This window comes from Festucalex cinctus, chromosome 1, assembly GCF_051991245.1.
Source record: "Festucalex cinctus isolate MCC-2025b chromosome 1, RoL_Fcin_1.0, whole genome shotgun sequence".
In the NCBI taxonomy this organism is placed as follows: Eukaryota; Metazoa; Chordata; class Actinopteri; order Syngnathiformes; family Syngnathidae; genus Festucalex; species Festucalex cinctus.
In genome coordinates, this window is record NC_135411.1 from 30,602,811 (window position 1) to 30,627,611 (window position 24,801).

The following is a 24,801-nucleotide window of genomic DNA, read 5'->3' on the forward strand; positions in this document are numbered from 1 at the left end:
GTCTATACAGATTTCTGATGGGGCTACACACGCGCTAGCCCCGATGTAGCACCATCCATGTGGCATGATTACAGTAGCATGGACACTTCATATTTGCAAGTAGAGGTGCAATCATCAACTAGTTGATTATCAAAGTAAATGAACATTTTTTGCCAATTTTCTGACATTGTTACATACCAAACCAGAAACGGAATCACAGTTCAAATACAGTGTGGATTTTCCGCACTGTCAATTTAAATTATTATTAAACTAAAATCATGTTTTTGAAAAAAGGTATAGAACTTAAAACATATATATATATATATATATATTTTAATCAAATTCATTGGTTAATTGATAAAATAATCAATAAATTAATCGATTACTAAAAGGGCCCTGCGATTGGCTGACAACCAGTTCAGGGTGTACCCCGCCTACTGCCCAAAGCCAGCTGAGATAGGCGCCAGCACCCCTGAGACCCTTCTGAGGAAGAAGCGGTCAAGAAGATGGATGGATGGATGGACGGACAGACGGACTACTAAAATGATTATTAGTTGCAGCCCTATATGCATGTGCCATGAGCACACTTGTGAAAGGCATCCGCGGATGCAACCTGACAAGCAGGCAAGAGACCGGAGCAACGTAATACTTGAACCGGTGTTGCATATTGACAATCAGGGTTCTAAATAAACACCCACCAACCTGCCAAATGCGGGTTACAATCCATTTTGGTAGGAGTTTAGAAAATCTTCCCAGCCAATTTGGCCGGTGATGCATGAGGCATGAGTCAGATGTACTCTATGCCCAGGAGCACCCGGGGTGCCCACTAAATTTCAATCACCAAAGGAGTGCCAGTCGATCCAGTAAATGTAGATGGAAAAAAGACGGTCGGCCTAATGTTGTAGATGCAAACAGATCCAGCCTATCTGCTATGAAATTTGTCAATGGATTGATGTACAGCAATCGTCCAAATTCAAACGACGCCCAACTCGTAGTTGAAAAAAAAACACCACAAACAACAGCATGTATCATGTTCCTTTCCTGCTGATATTGAATCGGATTGACATCGGTATTGGAAGTACTGTTCGCAGCAATATCGGTAGTGAATCGGAAGTGAAAAAAGTTGTATTGGGACCCCCCTAGTAAAAAAAATACAATAAAATAAAAAATTGGCTGGTGAAAACTGTGATTGGCTGGTAACTTTTTTGATCACCAGCCATATTGGCTGGTGATCAAAAAAGTTTATTTAGAACTCTGTTCATGATACAAAAAATAAATAAAATAAAATAAATGTAACTGTATTCTGTTACAGAAAATAACACATAATCAGATTACATCCATCCATTTTCTTGACTGCTTATTCCTCACAAGGGTTGCTGGAGCCTATCTCAGCTGGCTTTGGGCAGTAGGCGGGGGACACCCTGAACTGGTTGCCAGCCAATCACAGGGCACACAGAGACGAACAACCATCCACACTCACAAGCACACCTAGGGACAATTCAGAGCATCCAATTAACCTGCCATGCATGTCTTTGGAATGTGGGAGGAGACCGGAGTACCCGGAGAAGACCCACGCAGCCACGGGGAAAATATGCAAACTCCTGTTTGTTAAGAAATAAATAAATAGATGTCATCTACCACTCAGCCCTACGCTTCATTACAGATGCACCAGCGCGAACCCACCACTGCATTCTGTATAAAACTGTACAACGGTCCTCACTCTACATTAGAAGAAAAGCTCATGCACTGTTTTTTTTTTTTTTTTTAATTGCTAAAGCACTTATGGGTAAGCTACATTCTTACATTTCAAATCTGCTGTCTTACCACAGTAGCACTTATCAGACAAGGTCATCGGAAAAAATGCTATTAACGATTCCATTGTCAAAAACAGAACTTAATTAAACAGCTTTTTCAACTCGAGTTGTTTGGAATGAACTCCAAACCACATAAAATCTGCAATCACTCCCATCATTCAGTGTTTTTAAAAAATGTTTTCCAAACAGTAATGATGGAACAATGCAACTGTTTTTAATTCGATGTTATTTTTAAGTCATTTGCCTGTTATATATCTCGTGCATCTATGATGTCTATAATGTAGTAGCTTGTAGCCATGTGGAGTCATGTTTTGTCTCTTTGTTATACAACGATCTGCCACTTGTCTTGGCCAGGACTCGATGGGACTCTTCCTGGTTAAATAAAAAAATTAATAATAAAAAAAGAACTTGTCACAATATAGTGCAATGGAACGCTGCTGGTTGTACTACATAACGTCAATCGACCTCCAGTTGTTAACATACGTTATGGAGAGTCTACTGTAGATTTGTAAATAGACATAAGCAACAAGTTCTAGTTCAGGTAATCATGAAGAAAGTGCCATTCAAATACAAAAAGTCAATGTAAACCAAAGTAAACAAAACGTACATTTTCAGCGCTGTCAAAATGTGCTGTTTGCAAACAGCCGCGAGTAGTCACTTCCATTTCAGGTCCTATCCCAATGAACGTACGTTTGACTTTGGCGGTTCCAACTACTGTGACAGTCTTGCTCCCAAGTCAAGCATCACAAATGATCTTGGAGCCATCATATGTATATATGTCACACGTGACGCATATCTGATCTGGCTCGGCTCTCTTGCGGGAAGGAATTGTGTCAGTCCGGAGTGCGTTCACATGTCCGCCTCCTCTCCGGCGGAGGGAGTCAGTGGCGGCGGTGGTGGGGGGGTCTCGCATTGTCATAGGTCCTCCTGGAGCATACGCACACCAACAGGGGGACGCTGAGACTCGGGTTTGTTTAGGTATACAAAGACGAGAGACGACAGAGGCCGCGGTATTCGGGACATGGCAGCCCCCTGCAGAATTAAAGAGGCTGCATCTGGAGGGCCAGTGACAGGAAATCTCACTCAGATCACCAACGGCTGCACTGATTGCCTCTGACATTTAAATCCCCCTCACTCAGATGCAATGTCTTTTTTATTGTTGTTGTTCGGTGACTTGCATCTGAATGTTTTTGTGTGGGTTGTGCGTTCGAATGGCCTTCTGCTTGTTTCTCATTTTGATTTGCAACTATTGACATTTTCTGCATGTCCTTGAGAGCATGTAAGAGCCAAATCAATTGTGGTGAACAGGCTGACCACACCAGTGAAACACCATGTACCTCTAAAGGTAAAAAAATCATTTCTTCTGGAATGCTTGTCCACCTCAGATATGTTTACAATTATAAACTAGCTCTCCCATAGAAACATAGAATTTCGTCCGATTAGCTTGATTAGCTCTTTGGCTAAAATCGACTAAAAAAAAACACCAACAACCATTTGGGGCCCTTTTTATTCCACATTAACACAGTACAACATAATACAAAGCTATGACATTTAAATGCCGTCCCCCACTGAAAAAAGAAAAAATGAGAGGGGGAAAAAAACTCACAAATTTTATTCTGCTAAGTAGTAGGGCTGGGTTTAAAAAAAAATCAAATAATCAATATCAAATCGATTTTCCTTTTTGAGCATGATATCGATTCATAAAACCATTAATTGATTATTTTAATATCTCCTTTTCCCCATAACCTTTTACAAGAAAAATTTAATTTTAAAGGATGGATTTTTTTGTACCTTCCCGTTTTCTTGAAATTTACTGTTAACATGAATTCAAAAGTATTTTCTTACATTTATGAAAGACCTGACTTATTGCACTTTATGACAATTCAAAATCATTTTAATTTATATTTACAATTATTGAATTAGAGTTGTGAAAACATTTTCATCTCGTTCATGTTCATGTTCAATGTTTGTGTAACATTTAGGTTTATATATATATATATATATATATATATATATATATATATATATATATATATATATATATATATATGTATAGGGCTGCACAATATATCGGAAAAAAAAAAGTTTTCGCGATATTGGCCCTTGCAATATGCATATCGCAAAGGCATGCAATAAGTTTTATACTGAATTTTATGCTTTTTATATGAATTTGACCAGTCAGATGTTAACTAAAATGTGCATCGCCATCCAATAGTTGAAAATTATTAAGACATAATTACAATTAATTAACTAAGATTACATTAAGGTTGCTTATTTTGTCGCATGAAAAATGTTTTTCTTTCATTAGATAATAAAAATGTAATTTCTTTAGGTACATGTTAAATATCGCAATAATATCGATATCGCTACGTTCGGCAAGTATATTGCATATCGCATGTTTTTCCAATATCATGCAGCCCTAATATATATATATATATATATATATATATATATATATATATATATATATATATATATATATATATATAATTATAATACGTGCTATTTTCTTTAAAAAAAAATCATTTAACAAGTTACTGCCTCTGCAAAATGTAATTTAATTTAATTTAAATTTAATTTTTGTGGGTTTTTTTTTTTTCCTTTTTTTTTTAATCATGTACACGATATTTAAGAAGAATTGATGTTCCATAATTAATAAGTATCGGACTGAACTGAGGTGAATCGAATTGAATCAGAAAAAAAATCGAATCAAACTAAACTCTTATGAATCGAAATTGAATCGATTGAGGAAATTTGAATCGATACCTAGCCCTACTTGTGCTAAAGTTATAAACAAAGGATGAAGTAATGCAAAACATTCTGTTTGTAATTCATATTGTTGTATTAAAGGACCAAGAATAAATTCTATATTTTTTAATCAGGCCAGTTAATCTGTCATAAGAATTTGATGTTTATTCTGCCACATAATGTCATCGTAATCTGCCTTTAAAAAAAATAAAAATAAAAAGCATGAATGGATAATGGAAAATAATGGATTTCTGGATCAAAGTATTTCAAAAGTGATGAAAAGATGTATGGAAACCTGGCCAGAGAGCATTGAAGAAACTGCAGCGATTTCAGGCAAGTACTGGCTTTGTCTTTCATGTGACAATAATCTCCCATATTCTTTGTTAATTCCGATGCATTGAAAATGTTTTGGATTTGGATGGAGCGCAACATATGCGGTTCTGGAGCAGATTCTACAGCACATTGAAAAGAGTTGCAGGAATTTCTAGCAAGTACCGGTTAGATCCTATTTGTATGTGACAGCAGTCTCATACAAACTCATTCTTCCTTCTTGGCTTACGGTCAAATGTAGCATCGGACATATTTTCCTTGACAACCGTTTTGTTAAATCAAATGCATTTATTTGCAAGTTTTGAGTCAGGCTGTGGTTCTAGCAGGTTAAATGTGTGGGTTGCAGGGCAAATATTGATGAATTGGAAAATGAGTTATTTTACATGCGTATTTTTACCAAAATTGTCCAATTTTGACATTTTTGACAGAACTGCGGTTAAGTTTGGCAGTGGGCAAAGTGGGGTGGAGGGAGGGTGTGGGTCCATGTTTGTGCTCAATATGGGTGCACTAATCCCGTTGATCCCCCCATTTGAGTGTCAGCTGTTTCCTAGCTACCGTCAGATCCGCACAGAATTTAGGATTTATGCTACTGTTCAGCACGTTGAGCTCTACCCCACTCTCATTTTTTTGACGCCACCACGCTCCCCTACACCTGTGCTTCCTCACAATGTCTGTCACAATATTCATTCTCCGTCATCCCCCCCGCCCCACCAAACACCTGAGTGCAGTTGGCAGCGATTTTGATGTGGCAGCGAGACGGCTTGAATGGGTTGAAAAAGGGGCCGACGCCACACGCTGCTTGCTGGGGGAAAAAAAAAAAAAAAAAAAAAGCTGATTTTGTCTTTTCATGTGGCCTCACTTTGAGCGGTGGCTGCTTTTTCATGAAAAGCTCCATTTAACCATAATGAAATCATCCACGTGCATACGTGCACTCCGAATGCGCGTGTCAGACCAGGAGAATGTATTAGTGTACATGTGCCATTATAATTAAATAAATTCTTCTGTTACTGGGTTAGTCCGTCAAGCTGCCTTGCAAACGCAAACAAATGTTTCCCGCACAAGACCTTTTCCATACTTGTCAGTATCACTTGCATTCACATACACATCACAGGCTTCCCGTCGAACCACCGAGGAGCCAAAAATCATTGGAGGCAGAAAGCCGTGACGTTCCAAATTTGGTATTGGCAGATTTATGCGTCATTGTCTAAACATGGGCTTTCCGTGGCCTTGCGACTATTCATTCTCAAAGAATGTTGAAATTGGTTGAATAGCCAGTTTGAAATAGGCGCTGCTGGGCTATATTGATTTAAATATGTACCTGACACTTGAATAATGTCCATCATTCATGCTGTCAAGTAGCTTTTCCGCAGCGCTGTGCGTTTTAATTAGACTGGCTCAATCTTATGACATTCTATTCTTTGCAAGAAAAAGCAACGTTTGAAAGAGTGTCAAATTACCGAGCTAGTTACAGCACATAATATGACATGCTACACTTGCATAAGCATTTACTCTTCTTAATGCAGAGTAATGCCTTGAGATTCAAGTGACTAAACTTTCCAAGATAACAAACCGTCATTTGACCGATTTTTTATTTGTTTTTGCTTTGACTAAAATGTGGCACGAAAATAAACACAACACGTTATAATGCAATAATTTGCGACATAACACAAAACTATTGTGTTGTAACGCAATGACACTTGCAAAACATATTGCAAAATAACACAAATTGTTTGCAAGAGAACAAGAGATATCATTAGCAACCATTAGCAACAGCAAGTTGGCTATCATCATATCAACACCACAATTGTTTTGTTAATTCACTTTTAGTTAATTAAGTATTTAGTTCATACCTTATCGCTTTACATTCAAAGTATGTCCTTGCCTCGGACACCTCAAGATCATTAAAGTCTCTCCAAACCATCCATGCTTGTGCCAGCGCCGCCATACACTTAAATCAATGACCCGGAAGTGGAAATATTTCGTTCCCTCCAAAAATAACAGTGCATTGTTTCGCAAAACATAATAATATTTATGTTATTATTATATGTTAGGGCTGGGTGATATGGTAAAAATGTCATTTCACGATTCTTTAAAAATAAAAATAAAAAATTCACAATCTCGATTTTATCACGTTTTTTGTTTGTTTGTTTTTTTACATATTTTTAGACTAATCTTCACATTTCGGAGAATTTTTGTAAAATTTTAAACATATTTAAAATGTATATAAAGCCCTAAAAGAAAAACAAACAGCCATCTTAAGCCAACTATGCTTTCTGAACAGGTTTCAATTGAAATGGTGCAATTTTTATCAAATAGTGCAATGAATGTAAACATAAATAGTAATGAACAACCTCAGTTACTTCCTTGCTTGTTTTTTCATATGGAGTGCCTTGGTAAATGACTGTGTTGCCGTGGATTGTGTTAGCTGCCCGCGCTGGCCGCAGCCCCAGGCCGGGACCAATGTTGAGTGGACGTGGGGAAGGGGGTGGGGGGAGCGCAAACCGAGCCGGCTGGCCCGGGCGTCGCTCCGCGGTGGGAGCTCCCGCGAGCGTCCGACTCATCCGCGGCCACGCGCGCCCTCGGCCTCTCGTTCGAACGTCATTTGCTTTGTGGAGTCGTGTGGATCTCACGGATGCATCGGGCTCCAGGTGGAGGTGTGGAACCATCACTTCACAAATAAAAAATGTTAAACATTGAATAAAAGACGCCTCATAACTGGAACGCTCGTAAGATACAGCACTCATAAATCAGGCTACCACATCATTTATTAATTGTGTCAGGCAACTGTTTTGTGTGAGCTTTTCGAGTTCTTCCATATGTTCTCAACCTCACACCCGAAGCGCTCTCTCCTTCTCATGTACAGTATGACGTGAAGCCACATGTGGCACGTGCCGGCGGACAGCGTCGCCGCTTCTGTCAGCTCCCGTCACTGTCAAGCTTCTAAACTGACACGCCGCTGATGTTTGGGACAAGGACACAGATCAAAAAAGTATATTACAAGTATGTTGAAAGAGGTGCCGGCGCTACGGTGACAAATCGCTGAATACAAAAAGTCCCCCCCCCCCCCCCCCCCCAAAAAAAAAAGAGCTCCCTGCTGGCCGAGATTGTGTTTTTGCAAATCGGTATCTCAAGCTGTTTGTTTACAGTGAAGGTGTGCACTGGGAAGGTTAATAGGGTAGTTTGATGTTGGACATGGCAAATAAGGTGGTAAAAAAACACTCGAAACAATCAATTCCAGGTCAAAAAAGGCAGCTTTTGAGATGAGAGACGGCAAAAGCACCCCCACTACTCCATCCTGTGGAACTGCGAGGCAAAGGAAGGCCTACAGACCGTGAGCATCGGGTAATGCCACTCCAGAAGGGAATATGCCCTTGGATGGGACAAAAATGCTCCAAACGGTCTGATTAGCACGCCCTGCCAACTGGTGACCACCACACAACACAGCTCTACCGTTATTTTGTCCTCCAAGCAGCACCTGGTCATGCTAACATTGTGGCTTGGTTGTCATGACTACCAAGTACTGCAACTACGTTTCGTTATTCCATTCATATTTGAGCATAGAATATTTGTTTACATGTGGAAATCAAGTCAACAAAGCAAACACACACACGCGCACACAATTAACTGCACCGTCACGATTTCGAATCTAATCAAGTAGAAGTACAACACCTGAATCAAGGCGTCTTTTCTAATAACAAAAATACCCCCCCCCCCCCCCCCCAAAAAAAAAATTAAAATAAAAAATAAAAGTCTGTTGTCGGAAAATGTGAGAGTATTCTCATCAAGGGTTTGTTTACAAGCTTGCACTCACTTGTTATTGTAATAATGAGCACATAGTGCCCCTTTTTGTAAAGTCAATTCAGTGGTTTAGTGGTGAACGTTATCCTTGATAGATTTCCAACTTCTCACAGTAGCGCATCTGAGATGGCTCACTTGTGGGTATATGATGGTGAATTTTATTTGAAATTCATCTTTCTGGTCAAGATGGTAAGAACACAGCAAGGTCATGGAAAATGATAGTGACACAGCAGTAAGTATGAGTATGCCCTACTTGTGCTGTGTGACCATGTATTTGAACTCCACTGTGGAATCTACATTACCATTTATCGTTGTGTGCAGTTTGGAACTCCGAAATATGAAACCAAGGGCCCCCTGTATATCAAAACAGCACATCTATTTACCTTTAACTGTGTTTTTATTTCTTTCTCAAGCTGCTGCATAAAATCTCTTTTGGCGATAACCAGGGCTCTAGACTGACCCTAAAATTCCAGGCAGTGCAAGTAATCTACTCACATGTACGATCAGTATATTTGCCTTTTTCTTTTTAATGTTTTGAAAAAGACAGAACACCAAAGAAGAAGGCAGACCAATGTGTGTGAGTGCTTGGTGGTGAACGACCAGAGATGTGCAGTAATGAGGGAAGCTCCGTCAGTCCGTCACTAATGGATGCCCGTTTTTCTGGCGAATGACACGGACCTTCAAAAAACTGATGCCCAGAAGGGGATTTTCATCCCGAAGCCGGTCAGTAGACGGACCTATCAGTCATCACTGACGGACTCCTGTTCAGCGGACGACTGTATGCAGGAATTAGTTCAGTGCTTAGTTAGTGTATTTTGTATGTAAACTATACGGCATACGTACAACCGAGACATGACATGCAGTTAGTATAATGCTGGGTGCGGGGTGGGGGGGTTGTGCCAGAGTGGTCACTATTTTTTTAACCTCCATCCACTTTCTTAACCGCTTGCTCCTCACAAGGGTCACAGGGCTGCTGGAGCCTATCCCAGCCGGCTTCAGGCGGGGTCATCTTGAACTAGTTGCCAACCAATCGCAGGGCACACAGAGACGAACAACCATCCACACTCACAGGCACACGTAGGGACAATTTGGAGCGCCCAATTAACCTGCCATGCATGTCTTTGGAATGTGGGAGGAGACCGGAGTACCCGGAGAAGACCCACGCAGGCACGGGGAGAACATGCAAACTCCACCCAGGAATGAACTGCAAATTCTGCCTTGATAACCACAACATGCGGGAAACACAAAATTTCCTGATAATCATGTTACTGCCATCTTAAACATTAGCTTGACATTTTTTCGCATTTAAGCTGTATAACTTGTTTATTATGTTTACACTGCATCAAAACTTGCACAATAAAATGTGAATATAAAACATGGTAGTAGGATTTATCAGAGCTGTACTGTGAAAATGAGAGGACGTGTGAATAATTACATACCACTGTGCCCCTAGTAAAATAAACAAATAAATAAAATATGGCACTGCGAGGCGGCACGGTAGTCGAGTGGTTAGCACGTCCGCTTCCCAGGTCTGAGGTCTCCGGTTCGAGTCCAGGCTCGGACCTTCCTGGGTGGAGTTTGCATCTTCTCCCCGTGCCCGCGTGGGTCTTCTCCGGGTACTCCGGTCTCCTCCCACATTCCAAAAAAACATGCATGGCAGGTTAATTGGGCGCTCCGAATTGTCCCTAGGTGTGCTTGTGAGTGTGGATGGTTGTTCGTCTCTGTGTGCCCTGCGATTGGTTGGCAACCAGTCCAGGGTGTCCCCCGCCTACTGCCCAGAGCCAGCTGAGATAGGCGCCAGCAGCCCCCCGCGACCCTTGTGAGGAATAAGCGGTCAAGAAAATGGATGGATGGATGGCACTGCGATTGGATGGCAACCAGTTCAAGGTGTACCCCATCTACTGCCCGAAGCCAGCTGGGATAGGCTCCAGCACCCCCATGACCCTTGTGGGGAACAAGCGGTTAATAAAATGGATGGATGAATGGAAAATAAGGCAATAATATAAGGCCTTATTCAAACTTTCTTTGTTTTGTTTTACCCCCATCTTTATCAAATCTGATTTATTTATTTATTTTATTTTTTATTTTACTTTTTTTTTTGGGGGGGGGGGGGGGGGGGGGGGGGGGTCTCTCATCATAGTAGCTTGTTTATTGTCCTTGCACAAACTGCTCGACATCAATGCTGAGTTTTATGTTGAGACATATAGCTTTAAAACACAAGAAAGTGACATCTCACTATGTCTGTTCCAGGCCAAAGCGGTGCCTTGTTAGTGGGAATAAGACAAGCCGAGCATGAAGGAGCGAGCTGGAAGAGTCTATTTGACACAGTGGAAGTTGTTTTTTCCCGGGCTTGCTTTAAGGTCAGCTTAAAAATGGTGCGGAAGATCAAGATATCAGTTCAATCCCGCAAACGTACAAAGAAAATAGATTGGTACCAGCCGTTGTTTTACTGGCAAAGAGAGATAAATTGGGCCCACAACAATTTCTCCCGCCTATGGCTGCCTCTTTTGCCGTTTTATTCACAAGAATACACTCACTCGCCGGTCCCCACGAGGGGCAGGCTGAATGAAAGCAGAGACTCATGGCTCACATTATGCCGCATTGTTTCTCACCTCCCTTTTTTTTTTTTTTTTTTTTTGCTCAAGTTGTCTTTGTGTTGTCTAAATGTTTACATGGAACAGCTTGAGGGGGTTTTGCAGACAGATGCACGGTCCAAGAACGCTGCCTCGGAAAACAATTCCTCCACTCCTAGGATGAAAGTAATGACACCATTTTCAGAGTGCTTTCAAATGGCTTCCTCGAGTGATGCATTGATGAAGCAGCGCAACATCTTTACTCCCTTGTCGAGATGTTATTAGACAAATCAAATGAGCAGAGACGCTTTGCATCGTGTCTGTCCCCCCCCCCTTCTCCACAATGTTGGAGGTAATTTCCTCTCTCTGTCACTCTCTGGGACTTTTGTTCTTGATAGCGGAAGAGTTGCAGTCTTATTTGGTTTGAGACAGATAGGACTTCCTCAAGGCACGGAGGGAATTGATCTGCGACCTGAAACCCCACACTGGCACCCGCCACCACGGTGTTGTGCTTCCGCCTCCTCGCTCATCAGTGAACAGCACACACACATAAACAAAAAGCTCTCTTGACGATGTGATTACAATGAACTTCCTCACTTAACAATGCGTTACAGTGGTGTCTTGAGATACAAGTTTGATTTGTTCCCTAATCAAGCTTGTAACTCCAAACACTTGCATTAAATCATTTTTCCTCCTTGAAATGAATGGAAATGCCATGAATCAGTTCCAGCCTCCCTGCCACAAAAAGAACCTAAATTTATTCTGTGTATTTTTTTAAGGGAAACCAGCACTCTATAATATTGTACTTTATATGAATATTGAATAATAAGATTTAGACTGTTTATGCATCATGGTTTAATACTTAAATTGAATTAATTGTGTTGATCATTTTGGCGTGCCCACCTTGGCCACCAGGAGGCAGCATAATGCAGTCATCACTACTCTGAGTGACTCAGTAAGCTGTAATCATACTAGTCGTTTTTCACAGAGGATAAATAATATAGTGAGTCAGTGATTAGTGTTAAATTGTCTATTGACTTGTGATTCGTTAGCCTGTCAATAGCATGTTCAATTACAGGGACAGTGTGTAATATTTAGCGCCATCTAGTGGTGAACTAAAATTTAGTTACATTTTTAAAAACCTATAGATATAACCTATAGATTTCAACAATATGCAAAAAATTAAAATGTTCTTTCACATCTACATACATTTATATATATATATATATATATATATATATATATATATATATTTGATACTTTTGATGGTTGTAGCTAGTGTAGGACCCAAAGGGCCAATTGCTACTTACCATTGACAGCCTGCAGGTGGTGGTTGTTGAGTCCCGTGATTCGGACTCCTGTCGCTTGTCACTTTCTGCTTTGCTCTCACAAGCTTTTACTAGCTTTTCTTATTAGCTTCTCCCGCTAACCGCTTTTGTTAGCCACTCCAGCTTGTACCTCCGACTAACTACCGCTCGGAGCTCTTGTTAGATGCTCCAGCTAAATCTGGTGTCACTCACCGGCCTTTACACCGGCTGCCAAGTCGCCGTCGCTCACCGAGATGCTCGTTCACTCACGCAAAATAAGACTTGGTGGTAGGCTTGCGAAGTATGGTCTCTCTGAGCTACCGTAGTGTACGTGCATCGAAATCCATGTGCTTCAGCTGTGTTGAATTATTGTTAGGTGTTCTTAATTGACGTAATCTACTGCTGAGTGTGGGCGGAGGTACACACCCGTGTTCATTCAAATAAATGGCTGTGCGCTCATTCACAAAGTAAGTTGCATGCAGGCCGGACGCAAACTGCTGTCCCGTGTTTTCCTCCGTCTACCGGCATTTCCAAGTCCTGTGGCATGCCCGCGCCAACAAACTGCATTCTATGATATTGAAACATATAGTGATCACTTATTACACACTGTCACTTTAAGGTGGAGTTTTTTTTTAGTTTGAAATACACAAGGTGCAATTTTACCATTCTTTGTTTTATGTTTAGTTAGACAACTTCACCTTGAAGTGGCATTAAACAGCGTGAAGCGTCTAAAGAATTGTTCACTCACTGCCAAACTGCTTCATATCGTCAAGTGAATTCAGTACTCGTATCTCGACTTCGCGTTTGTAAATCACAGCATAGAATTAGCCGAATGGCAGCTCAAAACCTTGTAAGATGGATCACTAAGGCACCACTAGTTAAAAAAATGGGTATTTTTCCAACAAGGATGTCATATGTGGATGATGATTTGTAGATTCTATTGTTTTTCTTAGGTTAGCTTTGAGCTATGATGGTTTTCTCTGTGCAAATTGACAAGAAAATAATAAGACAGCACAAGGAACTCCTCCACGGTGAGCAACAAATTCAGCCGGCATCCCTAATGTGGCAGAATGACAGACACTCGGTGTGAGACGCTACTATTTGCTCCCCGCCATTATCATAACCCGTTGGCCAATTGTTCGGCAAAGGGCGAATGCCAAAACCCTACGGTTCATCTTAATTTGATTACATTGCCATTATGAACTATGTACACAGTTTTGTTGCTTGGCTAAGCCAATTAAAGGCCTCCTAAAGCTAAGAAGTGTTGACAGCGCAGCAGCCGTATTGTTCTTCCACAATTAGGGAGATTGCAATCATTTGTCACCCTTAAACAGGTTGGAAGTGCCGGTTCCTTTTCAGTTGCAATTCAGCCGACTAATACCCCCACACCCCCCTTTTTTTTTCTTTTTTTCTTTTTTTTTAATGATTTTGCTGCAATACGTTCCGTCTTGGTGAATAAAGTATCCCGTGGCAACATGAATAAACATGTGGAGACGGCCTTTTGACAGCGGGGGGAGGAGAGCCGGAAAGAGATAGAAAGCAAGCAAGCAGGCAGGCAGAAAGGGGAGGCGAGCGTGGAAGACACACAAGGTAGCGGAGCTGATTTGGAAGTCAAGCTGCCACAGCGTTTCACCTGAGGCGCAGCAAGCCACTTGCTGCTCTTTGCAGCCATGTGGAAGGGAGAAAACAAGCATTTAAGCCAAACTTTTACCTGCTCGCTGTTCCCCGAGCAGTAAACATATACAATTAACTGCATTCTGCCACAACGGCAGGAAGAGTAAACACTGCATGACAGCCATATTCAAGAAACCCCTGCCCCCTTAATAAGTTTCCGATGCCTGGTTCAAGTCACACAAGTCAGATTGTTTGCTCCCACGAGACACAATTTGGAAACAAGTCTCAGCAGCGCAAAAAGAAATACAGTATAAAACATGGAGCTGGATATTCTCCGAGTGGAATTAGTTCATCAGGGTCAATTAGGCTCTTCCAAGTATTGTATTTGTATTTCTCCACAATTAGACAGAACATGTAAATAATATCTGATGCACTCTCCTTATGTAGTGTCAAAAAGTAGTTGAGCATGTTACCTGCATTAATTAATGTGACACTGCCCCTGAGGTTACATCTGCGCTTCCGTTGTCTTTCCAGTGGAGGAGGTACAAACTGGTGTGCATGTTCCGATCACAAGTTTATTTAGATAGGCTACCGTAGCTTATTCCCGTGTCACTTGAATATGTGTAGGGACGCATCATATGGCCTCATTCTGAGAGCAGACATTCATTTATTAGGTAGGGAATATAAACAAAGTGCAACTCCAAAGCAAGTTTGGTCAGACTCAAACACTACCAGTTCCATTAGGCCTCTTTCAAATGTGGATACATTTGCCACAGTATCCAGTATAAGCCATGAATGAGCTATACAGGTTAATGTTATTGTCTGACATCATCATCGATCTGTCACATTTACCCAAACAACACATCAATACTACAGCAAAATGAATTAGCTATGGTACATCATACAGAAGTTAATTACAATCAATATATGAATATACCAGATATATTATACAATATAACAGCATTGGGACTTTTAACTTGGCGTATTCATCTACCTCACAGCTGTTTTGAGCAGATAATTTTACCTGCATTGCTGTGAAATGTTAAAAACTTAGCATCACAAAAATGGACATATTTCCAGAAATAAATTTTTCGTGAAAATATGAAAGGTCACCAGATAATGACAAGGGATTCCCCAGATGACTTGCGAAAAGAGGCGGTGCTACACCCCGGACTGGTCGCCAGTCAATCGCAGGGCATTGACAAACAACCATTATCACTCATATCCATACACTTGGGGAATTTTGAGACTTCAGTTGTTTGTAAAACATATCTTACTAATACTGTGGATTTTCAAGTAACATGTGACTGATATGACTGTGTTTATATTTTTTTAATACATGAACATGAAACACTTCGCATGACACCCAAAAAGTTACATAAATTGTAAGTAAAAACTGGTTGTGAACAACAGAAAAGAACAAAATATTACAAAATATTAAGACAGAAAAAAAAATTACTAATATGCGAATTTGCAGCAGCCAAACTGTGAATATTTATTGACTGTAGTTCTAAGTGGTAACGTCACCATTCACCACTAGATGGCATACATGGCTTAGTAAACCGGGTCCTATACAGCTCCATAGTAGGGATGTAACGATAATGGCAATATCGTGATATCGTGATATTAAAACTTCCACAATAACGTCGTCGTCATGTTCACAATATTGAAAAGGAACACATCTATTAAAAAAGTCAGATTGATTTCCATTTGTGCAGTTCTAGCACCCTCTAGTGGCTAGTTTATTAGTGCAATTTAATTTTCATTTGGGATGTTTTGGCCTTCTATGTTTAAAATCTATGGTAATTGTCAGATGAAGGGGAACCTAATTTGCTTGTGAAGCGATCCATGTTTGCTAGCATTACCAAGTAAGTGCCTCAATATTGTTATTAGAGATTTAGGTGGTTTATATGCTTTGCTCTTATGTGCAAAAGCACAATATTTATACAATATTTTTACAATATTGTGATCTTATTTAAATATCGCAACCCCCCCCCAACACACACACACCATATCGTGATAATTATCGTATCGTGACCTTCATATCGTGATAATATCGTATTGTGATGTTTGGATATCGTTACATCCCTACTCCATAGTACAACATGAGTTGGCCAAAAAAAAAAAAAAAAAAAGTGAATTTGGAATAGTATGCAAGACAAACATACGAGCACAATAATATTAAATTAGTACCTTAGTAATATTAAAATTTTGGATGACTTAAGTGGTTTGGAAAATGGAAAGTGATTTTTGTCGGAGGGAAAAACACACACACACAAAATGAGTTATTGCACTTAATGTTGGTCTACTGTTCAGCACTTTTGTACTGTCCTTGAATGATGACTTAGCACAAAAAAAAAATGAATAAAAATAAACATCACAATATGTGGCTATTTTGTGGATTGCTTCAAACCATTTGTTACTGGCTTAGAATCGTGGATATTTTATACATGCACTGAGAAATGTATAATGAAACATGACAGCACATATGCATGTATTTTGTCCATATCTAAAATAGCATTTTTGTCATACATCTGGTTAGGAAGTGTGAAGACCAATGTTGACCTCAAGCAGCACTGATGAAAAATTGTGTCCTGCTCCAGCCATTCTTGACTTATAAGTTGCCACGTTTAGATCTATACATTCTCAGTACAGTCACAACTGTATATGGCATAAATCCTATTTCGATGACATCAGTCTCACATTGACAGTCAAGCCGATCTATATGTTGGGCAGCTATTCAATTCGTGACTGATTTTTATCCACATTTGCAACAGGCCTGATTGTGATCTGAGCCTACCAGATTTCCTAATGCTGCTATGACCCATATCTAAAATCGGAATGTTGCTACTTAGTGCCGTGTAAAATCCACAAGGCCAACATGAGCATTCAGCATGCTTTGCCTTGATATGATGCTACTCTAAATCAAACAGATTTACAAAAAATAAAAAAACATTAAAAATCACTCACCCACACCTATAATGTGCAGCGTGTGGCATCACCGTTCCCAAGTTACAGCAGCACACACCCGCTTGTAAGTCACATGAGAGTTGTAACAAAAGTACTTAAAGCTGAAAAAACAAACCAATAATTTCATCACCTTCAGGATTTTGGTATCATGTCTGCAATCAGATGCCGGGGGCCACTGTGCCATGGATGGATGGTCTATTTGTGGCATGCAAGCGCTTTCTATTACTTGGGATTGAGTTGGTGCTCGTGTGGGTGGGTTTGTCATCAGTCTTTTTGGAACGAGGGGATGCCTTCGATTCTATTAAAACTGTATTATATTTCTCTTGATGGAGCAGGATCATTTTGTACCCATTGATTTTTTGTATTTTTTTTTTTAAATCTGTCCGCGGGTGTGTTTGCGAGCCCGTCGGTGTGCGTCGTCATGTACAAGAATTATGATCCGCTGCCTGCATTAGAGGCGGGCAGTTTTAATCACACACGGATTGTGAGTGTTTTAAACAAATGCTTTTTTGTGTGTAAGCATGGCGGATTATCAGAAGATTTACAGATTTGGAAATGGCTGACAGCTGTCAGGCTGCATAATAATGCACGTCCAGAAAATTATGGCAGCAGCCGGTTGGCAGAATGTCAATGCGGCTATCTAGATTAAAGCTCAATAGACAGGAACATAAGCGCCGCCGAACATGCGCGCATCAACTCGGCAGTTGGCAAAAGGGATAGTTTTGACTCCGAGGAGGTTCGAGGGGATATACACGCGTTGCTGAGATGTAGAGAAAGACAAAGCATCATACAATTCTATGATCTGAATCTGGTAATAAAACCTGAGACTCACAAGATAGTATTACATTGTTGTTCACCACTGACTCTGATGACCATGATACTAACTACACTAATGGTTTCAAATCCACATTAACACTACTGATGTGTCATAACCACTTACACTTTATTTTAACAAGCCACGAGAACTAACAGAGTAACATACTTGACATATTCTCGGCCTTGATGTTGACTTATCAGCTGAGCATTATATACAAGCTGGCTAAAAATGAGAGATAATCTATAGAGTGATGCCTTTTAACATACGGGTGAGCCGACTTGTGATGTTTTCACGATATGAGCCGTCGTTTGGCTGATTTTTTTTCCCCCTTTGATTTGTGAGCAAAAATTCAATATACAAGCACTGTATGGTGGCAGTGAGCTCAACTCAGATATTGAAGTTTTTTTTTTTTTTTTTTAAAGATTCTTCAGTCCCAGTTGATGTTTGCTACAAAGCTAACAAAAAAAGAGAGAATTTCAATTCTAACTCATAATGCAAATTTTATATAGACTGGCTAAGGAAAAGGCAATAATATAAGCCTATGACCAAGCTTAGGGTTACAGCATACAACAATAGTCATTCAAGAGTATAAATTATTTATGCCCTGTGAAAAACGCTCAATATATCTTACGTCACTTACATTAATTGTGAAAGTCATCTTTGTTTGTGTCTTCATTAGTGCTTTATACTGCCCCCTGGTGGCCAACTCCAACACACACCAGGTGTCACAATGGATTCATCATAAGAAAAAAAAAAACTGTTTAATTCTTTACATTATATTTAATTACGTGAAGACTATTATATTTGATAAAGTACCGTGTAGTATTGAGTGCTACTTTCCTTTTAAAAAAAATACATGAAAAATGTTTTGTGTGTTTTGGGGAATGCTATAACCTATTAATTGTACTTCACTTTATTTCAATGGGGAAGGATGATTTGAAATACACGACTTTTGAGTTATGAGCATGGTCACAAAACAAAATAAACGTGCAACTCAAGGTCCAAACAAAAGTGACTCATGAAAAAATGCAGCAAAACCACAAGAATAGAACAAGACTGTGTGGAACTGATAAATCACGTAGCTACATAGCGGCCCATGGATATAAACAAATTGTTGAATCCAGTGAAATGTTCCGTGTAGTACAAGCAAGACACCAATTAAACATAACACATTATGCAATCAAATTGCAAAGGCAACTCATTTAGGATGTGTGTTAAGACTCCACACTTGAATTCAGACATTGTTTAATTGCGTCACTTCTGCTGTTTTGGTTAGCAACAGAGTTCAAATGGGCTCAGTAGTTACCACTTGACTGCCTAATAGTGTCTATGGACTGAGATAGTCACAGCCCTTTGTTGTAATGGGAAAAGAGAGGCGTTTATTTATCTTAAGTGGATAAGGCATCCGCCTGCTAACTAGGGCATGGTGTCCATCAAAGGGACAGACAAAATTGTCAGAAATACCATATTTCTTTTCTATTCTTTTTTTTGTAAGCTTATTTTGAAGGAAGACTATTTGAACAAGAGTTCCTATTTACAGTTCAGATGTTGTGGTGTACTGAGAGTGTCCTCTTGCATTGTGGGTCCCAGATACACAAAAGTACAGACAAATGAAGTTTTGCGGTAGAAGATACACTTGCTTTATGTCGTACTTACTGTTTTTTTGTTTTGTTAATTTTTTAATGAGAAATGGTTTTAAACCAATATTTACTGTAATTATAACTTGATGCTAAAGGGACCAATATATTGATTAGGTTATACCATCTGAGTAGGTATCTCTGAAAAACATTGTCTTTAACAGCTGCTGATTTGGTTAGCAACAGTGTTCCAATGGGAGTTAACTCCTTGCTGTCCTTGTGTGAATAATAATGCTAATAAACTATCACAGCCTATTTCTCCAATGGGAAAGGGGATATGATGACACCTTAAGTGGAAGACGCAGCAGCAATTATTTGGGGTATGACATCTATTGGGACAATAACTCATTTTGGATGATTTATTTATTTATTTTTTCAGTATGAATGAACCTTCAATAAGATTTCACAATTTTCACTTCAGGTATTGTGACGTACCTGAGAGGGTTATCTTCCAAAACAGGAGGTACAAAGCATATGATGATATCCACAAATAATGATTCGAGGAGGAAGGCCAGTGCAGTTTCCACTCTACATCATTGCTTTACATTTATGGCTTAGAAGGTTTTTTTCTTGTTGTTTTTTTCCTCACAAATATTTACTGAAATTATCACTTTAAGACTACGTTATCGTGTCAGCTCCAAAGGACCTCCATAAAAACAGAACTCCATCGTGAATTGAGAACTCTGATCGATTATCGAGTAATCAAGTTAATCTCCATTTCCCAACATCAGTCACGCTACCCACCTGCCCGCACATCTATTAGCTGGCACACAGACAAGAGAGCAGGGACTAAATGAGTCTTCCAATGGCCTGCTGCGAGGCGCTTAAGGCAAGACAAACGTGGTGGACTCTGTCGGGTGTCCTCGTCGACGCAGGCAGCAGTGTCAAACCTAGTAGGAAGCTGCTCGAAAAGAAGCACATGCCACCTCAGGCTCCTCAGGGGAGGGCGGCGGCACCCCATGTGCCTAATTTTTGACATCCTCTGCTCCCCAGGAAGGATGCAGAGCTGACTTTATGCGCCGGCATTTTGCATTTGCAAACATGTATTCCCCGTGAGGAAGAGATCTGCGCCCCACTTAAGCAGACAAGATCTCTGTGACTGTGAAACAGAATAGCAAGCGTTTCTTCACTGAAGTCGTGACTGTGTGAGCAGAGAGGGAATCGTTCTACGAGGAAGGACCAGACAGAAAGGTGAATGGCAAGGAGACATGCAAGCAAACTGAAAGGATGCGAAAGAGGTCTGTTTTATGGGGAAGAAGGTAAAACCCTGTGAAGTAGCCCAGAGGCACTCAACAGTTCCTCACTGACTCACTGGCGTGTTACCTTTAAAAAAAAAAAAAAAAAAAAAAAAGAGAGGAAAGGATGGTAATAACGGCGAGAGGAACTGTGCCCTGAATATTAAGAGACGCCTGAGACTCCTTTCAGATAAGGTTGGGAGCACTTTGGAGCAATGCAACCTGCTCAAAGACAAACAAGCAAAGGGATTATGCTGCTTTTAGCACTTTGCCGCACCGAGGATGGCGACGGGAAGATGAGGGGAAGGCACAGACAAGCCACGTCCTGTATGAATTAACTAATAACATGTCTTCTGGCTATGGAATAAATTCAATGCATGTCTGTCTTGTAGGTCAGGGAGAATTCCTCTATTAAAATCATTCCACCGAACATGAATGTAGTGGACTGTGGAAAAGCTATAGACAAACACAAGTGGTTCCATAACGCGAATTTAAAAACAATATTCTACGTTGATGTCAATTATATTTGGAAGACTTAACCATAGGTAAACACACATACCAACAATGGGGCCAAATTAAAGTAAGAAAAGGCCTGTCAGATGTCGTTGAACGATTATCCCGAATGATTATTCGAGATGTTAAGAGCGATTTTTTCCAACCCGATCTGCTCAGAAAACAATCAGGATGAGCAGTCGTAAATGTTACCTGTTCAAGCAAACCCTTGTGCAGTCAAAAATGAGTGTGGTCGAGTCACGGATTCACGGACGTCGCGATGGCGACGTGAGACAGAATGCAGAAATCAGAAAATGACTTGAATCTTATTACACTGTTGCCAGACACAAATAAAGGAGGAGCTGGTTATGTTGTGTGTTTGTTTACGTGTTGATCAAGTCGTTCACCACAATAAAAATGACAAGAGACGAGTTTGCAACCATAAGAGGGTTATAAGATGTGCTAACAGTTAGCTTAGCTTCTTCTGTTTTTTTCTTCTACCCACAACACTTTTCTTCTTTGCATTTCTGGCAGCCTGGTTGCCTTATGTGGCATCATGTTGCCCCATAGAGGTCAGCCTTGGTCCTACATCAAACATCTCATGTTGAATAAACAGATTTGCAATTTTCATTTGAGATATCAGACTGAGCCCGACAGTGAATAGGTAAATTGTGCAAAAGATTGTGCGAAAGATGGACACAGTGGGGTTTTAAAACTGATTTTAAACTGCCCTGAAAGCCGACATTTATTATTTCATTAGTTTTTTTTTTTACATTCCTATCTGTTGTTCTTAACTTTAATAACAAATGAGGAAGGGTAATAAAGCTCCCATATCGGATTTTGAGTTGTAAACTTTAAATCTAATACAACTAAAGTAGCACACATATTGGGGTTAGCCAGTCGGCGGCTAGCTAGGCAGCGTTAAGAAGCTAACATGGCAGTCTACCTGTTGTGATGTAAAACATCACAAACGGACTCAAAGGCAATGGTAATAATGTCTGACTAGCAGGACACATTGAAACCCGCAAAAGATGGAAAAGGCACTTGAGTGCTTCATGTATATATTCTTCGCTTCTCACGTACTGTACAGTTCTCAAAAAAAGTGTTACCCTCAAGCCCCAAATAGCCAAACATGCACACTTCAGTTCATCCTTTGGTGGCATCAGAAATAATGTCTCACGTGAAAAACATTTGGAAGAAAGAAAATCGAACAAGAAATTTGGGTGTGATTCCAAATAGGACAAGCTTTAAATATTGAGGTTCCACTGTACATCCAACATGCATAGGCCCACAGCTTCAACAAACTTACCTTCAATTCTTGCAACAGCCAGAAGTAATGTACATTTTATTGTATTTAACCTTTATTTTACCACTCATTGGGCATTTTATCATGACACGAAGGCCAGAAATTACCCGACTGGCCATCCATTTGATATCTCATTACCTCTCAGTGCTCATAAACCATAAGCTTACTGTGTATTATAGCAGTTCATATTCCACATTCACATATTCTGCCCATGTGTGATGTACTCATTCATTCTGCAATGCATGTGTTAAAGAATGGTCATCAGGCAAAACGTAATACAGTTCTCAAATAATAACCCTGCTCATAGTTGTATTCTCGCAATATTACGGCCGCTTCTGTGAAGCCATTAAGGTGGCCTCTGGGCAGAAAGCGAGGCTCCATCTACAATCAGAGTGACAGTTTATTGAGCTTTCTCGCTGAGAAACGGGTTTCTGGTCTTTATAGATCTCAATTGAGCAAAAATACATTATGTTAAGCAATCAAGAAATCTAATATTGAAATAGTGAAACAGGGGTTGTGGATATTTTTTTAAGGGAGAAAAAAATCATTTTACTATATATATATATATATATATATATATATGTGGGGGGGGGGGGGGGTGCGTGTGTGGGGGTATGATGGCACTTAATATTATGGTTATGTGTCATGTCATTCTATCACACATTTTGTCTAATTTCAATAGTGACGTGACACTGGGAGGGGTGAAATATAGCGGCAACTCAGAGTGATACAGTGCACTCCGCCATCACAACATTAAAAGGCACATTTTAATAGCTCTATGGTACTTGTAAAGGGATGATTTGCACTGTCACATCTCATTAAATTGGTCTGCTCAGCTGTACCTAATGTTGTGGCAGTGAGTGTAGCGAGTCACCCCAAGCGCAAAAAGCATTCCAAACTTCATTACATCCCACAAAACACTTTTATAAAAATAAAGTAAAAAATAAAATAAAATAAAAATCAATCAATAGTTGCACATCTTACCTTGAGCCCGGGTGCAGAAGCACATCGCCGAGAGCAGAATCCAACAGGAGACCCACACCTTCCTGACCCGTCCAGACGCTGCCATGGTCCGGAGCTGCTGCTGGTGCTGCTGCTGCGGCACCTCAACCACCGCCGCCACAGTCGAGACCCCGGAGCGCTTCTTTCCGCGTCCCCAGACAGGAAACATGTTGCTCTTGGGGCGGCCGCACGTACGCAACACACTCTCCCGGTGAGAGAGACAAGCGTCCTGGCTAGTGCTTCTGCTTCTGTCGCCTGGCGCTGCTGTGCTGCCGCCGCGGCTGCTCTTGTGCGTCAGACTGGTGATGAGGGAGAGAGACCCGGCTGGCGCGCACCCGCACCCGCACACACACATACGCGTGCACGCACGCAAGGTATGGTTCAGAGTAGACGAGAGCCAGGCAGCGTGAGCTCCAAATTTTGAATCGTGCTCTTGAACGTCACTTTGAACGCACTACTATACTGGCCACTTTAGTATAATTACAGGCTTTTTAAAGGGATGATTACCGACCACTGAGCTGGAAGAGAAATCATCCAGTTTCACTAATTGGTCGAGAAATGAGTATTTATTGACTATAAATAATTTATCTGTTCATCTATCTATCTATGCCAACGACGTATAGTGACAATGTTCGTCCACTAGATGGCAGAAGTTACATTAACATGTGTATTACTTTTTCAATTTTATATTTTACATTTGATATTTTTCAAATGTATAATACGTGACTTGACTCAATAAAGGTTGGGAATCACTGCTTTAAAGCAGTGATAGAGATCATCAGTGGTGCTGAAGGAAATGATCCAACTTTGCTTCATTTGTCCATAAAATTAAATATATTAATCAAAAATACAGTATATGCTTGTTCATCTATCTATACCAGCGATATATAGTATAGATATCAAAAATGCTTTTTTTTTTTATGACAGAATGTGCAATAAACATGAGTATCCACCTGTTGCCATTCATACAACAGAATCAGTCACGGTATGCAAATATGTCAGCTTTGTCACAATGAGTATGTCAATTTGAGACCAGATATTCATTATTTCTCTCATCATATTTTCTGCGACGTATGTTCATGGAGTGCTATTAGAATGTTCTAATGTAAAACATGTGCATTGGCTGAATGTTGGGAAAGACATTTAAAGGAGTAACCATCAAATGAACTACTCCTTAGT

The 24,801-nt window shown here is 40.2% G+C and overlaps 1 protein-coding gene across 3 annotated transcripts in view; it reads right to left on the reverse strand.

Annotated features, from left to right (window-relative positions):
• sdk2a (sidekick cell adhesion molecule 2a) overlaps positions 1 to 24,021 on the reverse strand; it is a 198,697-nt gene extending 174,676 nt beyond the window's left edge. The window contains exon 1 of one of the 3 annotated variants that reach the window (XM_077528387.1): positions 23,605 to 24,021. In XM_077528387.1, coding sequence (XP_077384513.1) covers positions 23,605 to 23,977 — 373 coding nt within the window. In that variant the 5' untranslated portion in view covers positions 23,978 to 24,021. The remainder of the gene's footprint in view (positions 1 to 23,604) is intronic. The other 2 variants (XM_077528388.1, XM_077528389.1) reach the window with 2 other exon arrangements.
• Positions 24,022 to 24,801: the final 780 nt, after the last annotated feature.